Source organism: Arachis ipaensis, chromosome B07 (assembly GCF_000816755.2).
Source record: "Arachis ipaensis cultivar K30076 chromosome B07, Araip1.1, whole genome shotgun sequence".
NCBI lineage: Eukaryota > Viridiplantae > Streptophyta > Magnoliopsida > Fabales > Fabaceae > Arachis > Arachis ipaensis.
The window spans coordinates 5,320,704-5,332,112 of NC_029791.2; the positions used below are offsets into that span (position 1 = coordinate 5,320,704).

General features: G+C 33.4%; 1 protein-coding gene across 1 annotated transcript; it reads left to right on the forward strand.

Moving 5' to 3' along the window:
- LOC107606559 (replication protein A 70 kDa DNA-binding subunit A-like) lies at positions 5,291–8,109 on the forward strand. Its single transcript, XM_016308610.2, has 9 exons — positions 5,291–5,660; positions 5,854–6,121; positions 6,225–6,321; positions 6,457–6,578; positions 6,691–6,775; positions 6,885–7,017; positions 7,149–7,303; positions 7,449–7,599; positions 7,691–8,109. Exons 1-9 carry the CDS (start codon positions 5,511–5,513, stop codon positions 7,862–7,864), a joined length of 1,335 nt encoding a protein of 444 aa, XP_016164096.2. The 5' UTR covers positions 5,291–5,510; the 3' UTR covers positions 7,865–8,109.

Genomic DNA, 11,409 nt, shown 5'->3' on the forward strand with positions numbered 1-11,409 from the left:
ATATATAAAGTCTAAAAATAAAATACTTTTTAGTTACATAATTTTTTTATGAAATTTAACTTAAAAATTTTTTTTATTTTAAGACCAAGTAGATAATTTTATCTATGTAAAATTCATTTTTTTTGTTTTGTTTTATTTAACTTAAACCCATTTAAATATTCTTATTATATATTTCATCAATATTATATAAAATAAACTTTTTTTGTTATAGTTTAAATTTTTTCATTTATTAATTCAAAAAAATTATTTTAAAGTATAAAATTATTTATATATCCCGGACAAATGTTTTGAAATCTTCATTGAAAAAAATTGAAAATTAAATACATTTCATCATTATAATTACAGACTATGTTATAATTTTTGGTTTAACGTTGAAAAATTCTTTGTTAAATTTTCGAATATTTGTTTTAATTTTTTCTTAGTGAAGAGTGTATTATGTAGATTAAAAGTAGTTTAAATATATTTTATTCGTGAAAATCTCAATTTTTAGGTTTGTGTTTTATTGGATAAATATTCAATGAAAATTATCTCAGTAAATAGTAAATTCAATAAAATAGTTTTTCTCTTCAAGCAATGGGTTTGATCCGGTATAAGTTAATTGAAAAATTATCAGCGATTTTATTGACATAAATTTTTGACTGAAAAATTTTTTTTTTAGTTTTATTTTATACTTGGTAGTTAAGATAAGTAATTTGTCCTCCCATATAGAATTTATTCTTGTTGTTAATACATGAATATTTTATACGGTATAAACATATCTGGTAAGCTAATATAATGTCTCTCTATTTTCTAATTATATTTTCTTCTTATAACTATTTGACATTGTCTATGTATTATAGAATCACGTATTAATTCATCAAATTTATTCTTATGATATTGTTATAGATTTTAGCATATTTTAATAAAACTTGGTTTTGTTTTATAAATTTTATAATCTGTAGTTTAATCTTAAAAATGATTTATAATTTTGGTTTTATTATTTTTTTATCTCTCGTCTTCGGTGGTTCTTATTAACTATGTATGCAAAATTTTTTCAATGGATTTATATAAAGAATCTTTATTGTTTTATTTTATTTTAACATATCTGGCTCACATTAATGCTAATTTTATTAAAAAAACAAATATTGTAATTTTACTTTGAATGTAACCATAGTATATTGGAAAGAACGATATTCTTGTATTTATTAATTAAAACTAATTATTCTACCTTTATAAAATAAAAATAATTATTTAATTGTTATATTAAAGAAAGAAATTATTGATTTTTTTTTACTCAGAAAAACACTTGGTTGCATTTATTTGTTTTTATTAGTATAATCATCTCAATTAAACACTAAAGTTAATTAAAGTGAGGTCATTCTAATTTCTTTTCATCAAGTTCATCAATTTGGGGTTATTAGGGATCCTAAAAGACGTTTCTGCCTCACGCGGTTTCCTCTATCCCTAACCAAATCTCCATCCGTCGGATGATCGCTGTAATACCCGGTCTAACCGAAATTAATTAAATAATAAGTTAAATAGGAGCGAATATGGTTGGAAGATTTGGCAATTGGAATTTGATAATTTAAATATGATATTTGGATTCAGTGAATTTTTCCGAGTCGGAAAACATAGTTTTCTGCGTAAAAGCACGTAGTGAAATTTTGACCGGCAGTACCGGCTGAGATCTGTCTGGTACTACAGCTGAGGAAATTGATTATGAGTAAATGAGATTTAGGGAAGGTAGAAATATTTAAAGTGCGATTTAGAGCGCTAATCTTAAAGGTTTTGGCCCAAAATTGGGCCAACGGACAAAAATAAGTGAACCGGGCCTAAGTGGGCCCAAGACCCAACCTATATAAACATTAATTATGAGCATTTCAGCTCATTTTACCCTAAAGAGAAGGGTTGGGGCGCTGAAATTGAGAAGAGAGAAGAGAAGAGAGAAAACCTAACTCTCTTTGATCTTCAAACCACCATAACTTGAGCTATGGAGCTCCGATTGACGAGCCGTTTGCGGCCACGCATTGCTCTTCTCATTCTCTACAATTCTATCTAAGTTTTGTGGTGAGTATTCCATTCATATTTGCCCATTTTTCGAAATTCTCTACTGTTATACGTTTTTGGGTAGTTAGTGTTGAAATCTTGTGATTTTGGGTGTTTAGGGATACTCCAACATGGATTCTAAGTGGGTTCTATCCCTACTTCATATGGGCTGAGGTAAGAAGTGCTCAAACCTTTGTGATTTGTCATTTTTATGAGCCCTAGGTTGATGTATGTATGTGATATTGGTTATGTTAGTGTATTTGGTGATGTTGGTGCACAATATGGAGATTGGTATTGCTTGAGGAGCTTTGGTGAGGCTTGGAGCTAAGTTTGGTGAAGACTTCCATAGAAGAGGCTCAATTAGTTTGGCTACAAGAGGTACGGTTTAAGTTTCATTTAAGTACCGTGTGTTGTGATGAGAATTCCTAGGCTAGATGCCCCTAGGATTAAGTTTGGATTGTGTAAATGGTTGGTGCTAATATGCATAGTTGGTATGTAATGTGAATTAATGATTGGGTTGAGAATTGTGTAGCCTTGTATGTTTGGTGTATTGAGAATTTGATGTACTGGGTAATGAGTATTGATTTGTGGTTTATGTATTTAAATTGTGAAATTGGGTCGGAGGCCGTGAATTTTGGGCCGGAGGCCGGAAGAAGGTAAGAAAGGTAAGTGATGTGTGCATTGTATGATGACACAAGTGATTGGATGAATTTACGATAATGAATATATGAATGATTGGGTTGGTTATTGAATAATAAGGTTTGAGGAGTTGAAGTGTGGAATTTGGTAAATTTGGGTGAAATTATATAGATGATGTATGTTTGGTTTTGGTTGAGACATATTATGTGGTCATATATGTGATTATGACTATTGATGCCTTGATGATATGATGATGCATTAGAGATATGTATGTTGTGATATATGCTTGAGTAATGATTAAGGTTGATTTGTGGGTGAAATCACGTGATAGTGAGTATGATATTGATTATGTATAATGATGGTTGATTGGAAATAGTGTTGTTGAAATTTGGCATGAGGAAGAGTATATGATATGTAAATGTGTTTGAGTTTGAGAAAGTGTCAATGTGTGAGTTGAGGAGGCTTGATGTTGATTTTAGTATATTTTGATTGATTTCAAAGAAAGGGACGAAATTGGCATGTTTTGGTTGATTTTGAAAAGAGTTGAAAATGGCTTGTTTTGAAAATGGCACCTTGTGGTTTTGTATGAAAATATGGTTTTTGGGCATACTTTGACGGGACATAACTTGGACTGCGGATTTCCATTTTGTGACAAACTTGTTTAAAAATGAAATTGGATCCGGGATGTCCATGTCGTTCGAAGAACGGGTGAAAAATGATTTAAAATGAGAAAGTTATGACCGTCGGAAGATTGGGGGTTGAATCTGTAAATTCTGCAGCTTTTAACTTAGAAAATTTTTAGCAGAACGACCCTACGCGCGTAGGCGCACTTGGCGCGTGCGCACCGTTCTTCCAGAAAGCACCATCCACGCGTGCGCGTGGTGTGCGCGGGCGCGTCGATGCGCTGCACCATATGCCCAGCTATTTTCCAGAGAGTTGTGCCAGAGTTGTACCAGTTTTGTGCCTGGGCGCAAGAGCACCCACGCGTACGCGTGGCTGACGCTTGCGCGCCGTTTGGATATTTTTCAACCCGCGCGTTCGCGCGTATGACGCTTGCGCGTCGATGAGTTTTTGGCCATCCGCGCGTACGCGTGTAGTGCGCGTACGCGTGGCCCTGTTTTTATGGGGTAGTAGGCAGTGGCGTTGTCCACTTGCTCCGGGTATGAGACGGGAAAGGATGTTTATGATAAATGAGTTTAATTGTGGAGTTTTGAATACATGTGTATTTGTGAAACCTGGGTAGTAGTAAGGTGGTGGTTCGTCCCGCTTGCTCCAAGTTAATGTTTGAGATTTGATAACAGTGATGATTGCTTCTAAACTGAACGAATGTATGTTTTGAGATCCTGGGTAGTAGCAAGGGTTGTGGTTCATCCCACTTGCTCCAGGACAGAGATTGAGACCCTGGATAGTAGCAAGGGTTGTGGTTCGTCCCACTTGCTCCAGGTCAGAGATTGTGACGCCTGGGTAGTAGCGGCAGTAGTGGTGAATCCACTCGCTCCAGGTTGAGCTTTTAAACACCCGCCTGGGTAGTAGCCGTAGTAGTGGTTATTCCACTGGCTCTGGGTTGAGCGGGTAGTAGCAAGGGGGTTGTAGCTCAAACCTACTTGCTCCGCAATGGGTGTTTCTGTCCAATGGTTAGCTACCAGGACATGTCGGGTTGGCTATATAACCGACAGATGATATCATCAGCCATAGGGCAGGCATTCATCATTTGCATATGTTTGAATTGTTTGGGTTTGCCATTTGTCTTGGATTTCTACATCATATATGCCATGTTACCTGACTATATGCTACTTGTTCTACTTGTACCATATTTGTGTATTACTTGCCTGTATTGCTTGTGTTTGTACAACTGAGAGGCCCCTCATGCTGGTGTCGGCGGGTGTGAGGGCTGTTCTTGATGGGATGATTTGATGATGCGATTGCATGATGATGTATTGATATAGAACTGCTGAGGCAGAACAACTGATGATGGTTTTGCTTATGATTCTGAGTCTGATTCGTGGAAGAGTCAGCGAGTTGGGAAACATGTGTAACATGAATTGAATTTAGCACTCCCTTATGACAGTTGCCTATTCATGGATTAGCAAGAACCTAGGATGAATAATTGGTGAAGAAGTTTAGGATGCTTAGTGAGTTTTTATTGCAGTACATTGAATTTATTTGGCACTTTTACCGTACTGGGAACCCATGGGCCCGGGGTTCTCATTCCGTATATATCTCTTGTTTTTCAGATACAGGTCCAAGTGCTCAGAAGTGAGTTGTGGGTCGTCTGAGAGACGGCGAAGATCTTTATTTTCTCTACTTTGTGTTTTGCTTAGAATCTCTCCACCTTTATTTTGGAAAGGTTATATTATGTATTGAACTTTTTGAATTTGCCTATAGAGGCTCTCATGTGTCCTTCGGGAGAGATTAGGACATACTGTTGTCAACTACTTTCATACTGTACCCTAGCCGACCTAAACTTCGCGGGTCGCGACTAGTGGCTATTTACTTATGTTATATATATCTATCTGTTATCTATCTCTTAATCTCCTATACGCCTTATCCGTATATCATTTTTTTGGTAATTTGCAACAGACCTCTTCCCATATTGTTTTTGCTCTTTTCCCATGAGTATTTGGTAACTTGTGATATCTTCCTAAATGATGTGTGTGGCCATATCAATCTATATATCCCTATTAGTCTATCTCTGTCCTATATGTGAAGCTTACATTGTAATCTTGAGTGTTTGTTAAATTTAGGAGTTTATAACCCCAACTCCTTTGTTTATCTCCTCATCTTAGTTCTGAGTTCTTTTGTTTATATTTTCTACTTTTGGTGTTCTTATCTTTCAAATTTTGGGAATGAATGACCGTGTTGATCTGGTGGACAAAATCACTCCGTGGAGAGAATCATGGAAAGTGCATGTTAAAGTTGTCAAGTTGTGGTACCACAAGAATCCTGCTTTGGATTCTTCTCAAAATCTATTGCATATGGTCTTAATGGATGAGAAGGTGAGTTTTATTTTATGTTAGCATTTCTTTAGGTTGTTGCAGTTTTTAATTTTTTTTAAATAATATCCAGAAGGGAAGGTTGGAAACTGATATGTTTTTGTTGTTTTATTTTTTTAATCAAGTGTTGTTATGCTGTTTGGATACCTAAATAAGTTAATAAATTCAAATATGAAGCATTTTTTTTCAACTGCAGTTACACAAGATCCAGGCCACCATTAGAGATCAGCTAATATCAAAATTTGCCTTGTCTCTAAATGAAGGAATTGTGTACTTGATGACCCACTTTACAGTTGTACCCAACACTGGTTTGAACAGGGTGACAAAACATCGGTTCAGACTTTTGTTCCAATACAACACCTCTGTTGTTTCTGTGGTATGTCCAAGGATACCTCATTCGGGTCTGTGTTTTGCATCATTAGATGAAATTGATCAAATGACAAAGCACCACAGTTTCCTGATTGGTTCGTACAAGTTTCTTGCTCTTCCCTTTTACTATCATAGTATTGTGTTTTAAAATGTGTGGTTTCTGATTCAAATTTGTATATGTTTCAATCTTATTATTAGACTTTGTTGGGATTATTACTGGTGTTCGAAAAGAAAGAGATGTGGCATCATATGGGAAGCTGGTGAAAGCAGTGGTGCTAGAAGTCTTTGCTGATGGGTAATATCTCTCTCACTGTCTCCTATATCAGTAGTTATCTTCTATTAATTCTGTTTTTTTTTCTTCCAGTTTTTATGTTTATAAGAATAAATATATAGTTAGATCCTTTTGATCTTTTGAAACTTATCTGTTCAGGAAAAGGGTACAATGCAATGTGTTTGGAAATGCTTGTGATTTGTTAGAATATGATAAGTTACAAAAATATGCAAGATCTCCCCTGGTTGTCCTCGAGTCTTTTAAAATCAAAGCCATTGAAGGTTAGTTTCACCCATATTCAGCTTATTTTTACTCTAATATTTAGCTGTCTGTTTTCTTACCTTCTAATATGGATATGGTTTGAGGCTAATAAAATAGGATTCTTGCATGCAGGTGGGGTAATCCTACAGAATGTGATAGATGTCTCTAGGTTATTCATTAATCCTGACATTCCTGAGGCCGTTGAGTTCCTAAGCAGGTTAGTTCTGATCAAAATATTAAAAACCTAGAAGCTGCCATGGTTATTTTGTTGGTGTTCATGTATTTGTTTTGTGTTATGAAGATTAGTTATTGTATCTTGTGTGTAGATTTAGTGTAGCCAGTTATGGATTCTCAAGCCTTGTGACCAATGACCTTGGATACTTAGTTTCTAAAGTTGATGGTGATTATTTCAATTCCAAAGAGATCAGTAATATTCAAGATCTTCATTCAGATAATGGGGTACTACTTTAGATTGGCAAACTCTTTATTTAATACTTAATCTTGAATTTCTTAAATATCTGTCTTGGGTTTTGTAAGCTGTTTTGTTAATGATTATTGTATAGTATATCATTGTTTTTAAAATTTTACAGGATTCTCATTACTTTGTTATTGGGACAATTAAGGAAGTTATGGATGAACCAGATTGGTGGTACTACACATGTGTGTGTGGTCAAGCTGTTGTTGAGCATGAGGATCTCTACCTTTGTGATGCTTGTGGTTCATGTGTTGAGAATGTTATGGTCAAGTGAGTTCATATGTAACCTTATTTTGGAATAGATTAATTAATAATCTTATGGATTTTTTGTTACTTCTTTGTTATGCGCCACTCTATGTGTTGTTAAGCAGATTTTTTGGTTTTAGTTATGATTCTTGGTTGTTAATTGTGTTAGATATGGAATTCGGGTAAAGATTCAGGATGCTAGGTGTACTGTTTTGTTTGTTTTGCTTGATAATGCGGCAACAAAACTATTTGGAAGAACCTGTTCTGAAGCATTTCTTAGCATAGAAGATGAATTTCCAGTTGATCCTAGTGTGCTTGCAGTATGAACTCTTTCATACCGAACCTCATTTAATCTTTATTCTTTAAATTTTGTGTTCAAGTTTATTGATTTCTTTATATTAAACTCCTAAGGTTTGTCGGTCATATTCTCCACAAATGTTTGATCATGTTGTTGGAGAGGAGAAAGTTTTTAAGGTTGAAATTGATTCTGCAGTTGATCCAGATTACTCCAGTTGCTTTAAAATTGTGAATGTCTTTAGTCATAATCAAGAACCAGTTGCAGTCGATGATTATATCAATGTATGATTCCTCACCTTATCTTACAACATGTTGATGCAATTGTTTTTTTTGAACCAATGGATTCGATGCTTATTTTAACCAACTTATCCCAAGCAATGCTTGATGGTCCCATTTTTCCACCAATCTATGATAGCTACTTGCAGTATGCAACTGGCGAAGATTACAAGACTCAAGTAGTTTGTGATAATGCTATTCAATCAGAAACTATTGAAGATATTATTACTGATCTTATTTCACCGAATCGCTGTTATTCTGATTCTGAGAATGTTTTTTTTTTCCCTCATTTGCAATAAAATCTCTTAAATCATTTTTTTTGTTAGTCTTGTTATATTATAACTTGAAAAATTAGTAAATAATAGTTTTGTAAATTATTTGAAATTTTAAATGCTGTAATCCTTTTTTCTTTGTTGCAGGGTGGTTTTGTTTTTATTCTGGGAACTATATCATCTGTGTTGAAAAATCATAAGTGGTGATTCTCAACTTGTTTATGTGGTTCTCTTGTGTCAACTAATAAAAATATTTTATCATGTGATCTATGTCAGCTTCAATGCATTGATGCTGTCCGAAGGTGTTTTGTTCTTTCATTTTATTCTGTTTTTGTAACTATTTATTATTTCAATGTTAGCTGAAATTTTTTTGTTTTCTCATGATTTGGAAGGTTCTGCTTGAAGGTTGTAGTGTCTCATTCAAATGGGAACAATATTTTTGTTCTTAAAGATCGTGAAGTCATCCAAATAATAAAGACAACATGCTCGAGCTTTTTAGATAATCACCCAGAGTTGAGTCAGGTTGTGATCCAATTGTGGTTTTAATTAGTATATGGATATAGATATAGTAACTTTGTTTCTTTTGCAATTCCTAGAGAAAACATAAATTATTATTGATGTATTTGTTAAGTATTTTGTGTTTTTTTTTCTTTATTTTTGGTTTTTAGGGATCTTATTGCAAAGTTGTTCCATTGAAACTCATTTCAAGTCTTTTGCACAAAAAAGTTGTGTTCATGGTTGATGCTAGGCCTGTGGGTTATGAGATGAATCGTTCTGTGTATATTGTTCAACAAATCTGGGATGATGCCTCTGTTATTAATGTTTTTGAGGCTGCTGCTGAGATGAATGACCATAAGGTTTGTTGTATATTTTTTATAATTTGTTCAATTATTAGTGTTTAAAAATATCAATAGCTAAGTGCATTTAAATTTTATTCAGATTCATGTTCTGGTTGATTCTATGCCTGAAGTTGAGGATGCTTTCAGCCAATGTGGAAGTGATCATGAGGCCGTGGAGGATCTGCATGCTTTTTAGTTTAATGTGTTGACATACTACTTTAAATTATTGTTTGATTTCTGGTACTTAGTGTCTGTTGAATTCTAATATGGATATAATTGTGATAGTTATGTATTTAATGAAAGTACTTTTTAATTACAAGAAAAGAAAATCTTCGTTTATTTGATCAATTTCAAATGAATTGGCTCAATAATTAATTAATTATTACTCTGTTTATAAATATAAGAATAAATTATAATCACCCAAAAAGATATAGATGCTGGTTAATAAATTGCTTTACATTTACATTTTTTAATGTATTTAAGCTAAAGTTAAATTTAATTGTTATTAACAAATATATATTTTGTCTTCATTTAAAAATTTATAACATTTCAAATTGAAATATAAATATGAAAGCTGGTTAACTCCAAATACCGAACTGATTTTGTACAAGAAATCTGGTGTTCATGAAAGGATTTTTTTCTTGACAATGCAGTCAAAAGACAAAATATATTGTAGTTACAAGTCTATTATTTTTTTTTTTAAAAATTATTCTCAACATGCCGTCATGGTAGGGTGTTTTTACATCAGCCGTTTCATTAATCACTAAAGCTATAATACAAAATAATATGTATTTTATACACCTTATATATATATATTTAAAATTGATTTTTTATTAAGATTCTAATATCTCTTTTTTTCATAATTTAGTACATAAATTTTCAACTTTTCTTTCATATATTGTTTATTTTATTTTTAAAGACCAGTAATTTATTTTGTTCTACAGATATGTTAATTTTAATATTTTTATAGTATTTTATTTTTGTTTTACACTTGAAGCTAATATCTGAAATTTATAAAAGAATTTAAAACATAAAAAAAATGGTCCCTCTAATGGAATGGAACATCAACAGTCATCTTCCTCATAAGTTTCTCCTTCGTTACCGAGTCCTCGGCCCTACGTTTCTCTTTCCTGCTTCTGCTGGCTGTTAGCATTCTCCCGTTCCTGCATCTTTTTTTCTTTGTGGTTGGTGTGACCCCGATTCGTCTCTCACCATCCTCAACCAGTTTCCTTTATCCCCATACGGTTCGTGTTTATGGATCGTTTCTTGGATTATCTGATCTCTCTCTGTCGGAAAAATGTGCATCAATGTTACCCACTTCCGTCGACATTTTCGGTCTTAAAGATCCGGTCGGAACAGTGTTCCTATCATCATCGTGTTTTCTTTGATTTGTTTCCTTTTGTTAAAAATATCATTCTAATTTACTAATTTTTATACTCTAATCTCTTGGTAGACGAAGATGTATGAGAAATCAATCTAGAATGGAGCTGGTTCTGGGTCTGAACTTGCAACCGGGTTCCACTGAAAATCGAGAGTGGGTTTGGAAATTTGGAAGAAAGCTAAGTTACATAATTTTTCTTCTGAGCTATTTGTGTAGAAACTATGTTCAATTGTGATGAGTTTTTTTAATTCTTCTTACCAGCTGTTTTGGGTCAATTGTTTTCTTTGTGAGTGCTTTGAGGTAGTGATTGAGAGAAGGGATTCAAGTGGGAAGCATGCAAGGGAGTATACTGTTTATATAGGGGGTGTTGGTTCAGTATACTTGTTTACATTTGTAGGGTTTTTTGCGTGTTTGGTCCCAGGAAAATGATGTGCTTAAAATCTATGCTCATAAGAATCAAACTAGGATGTCAACATTTCTTCAATTGAAATATCTCCAAGCGCTGTTGTTGTTGGGAACTCTACTATATTTAAAATATAACAATTTGAAAAAGGGATATTGTTTTTTATGTTCATTTCTGTTTCAGGTTTAAAACGAAATTATTGACCACAAAACAAGTGATTTGTTGATTTTCAATTAGTCTCGGTTGGTTTGACATTGATCTTTTTTTTTTGCTGTAATTTGTACTTTCTTTTTCAGCTCTCTTGGAGTTTCAGCTGAACTCTTAGGTATCATTGATAAAAGTTTGTAGCTTTTATTTTATTTTTATTTGGGTGAATCTTCCTCATGTGTTCTATCTCACTACTCATATTGGTGGGGAACAGTATATCTACATAGTCAAAGATATCATGAATCAATAGGTATGGTTGGTTTATAGATAATAGATAGATAGATAGATGTATCTAGATTTATATATAGGTTGATATTACATAGCTATATATAAAGCTATGAGTATATGTTATTTAATTAGGTATGGGCACATTGAAAGTCATCTGTCAATCAATCAATCAATCTATGCAAGGACTTCAACATAAACGTGTTCTACAAGCTTTGCATTACAGGGTT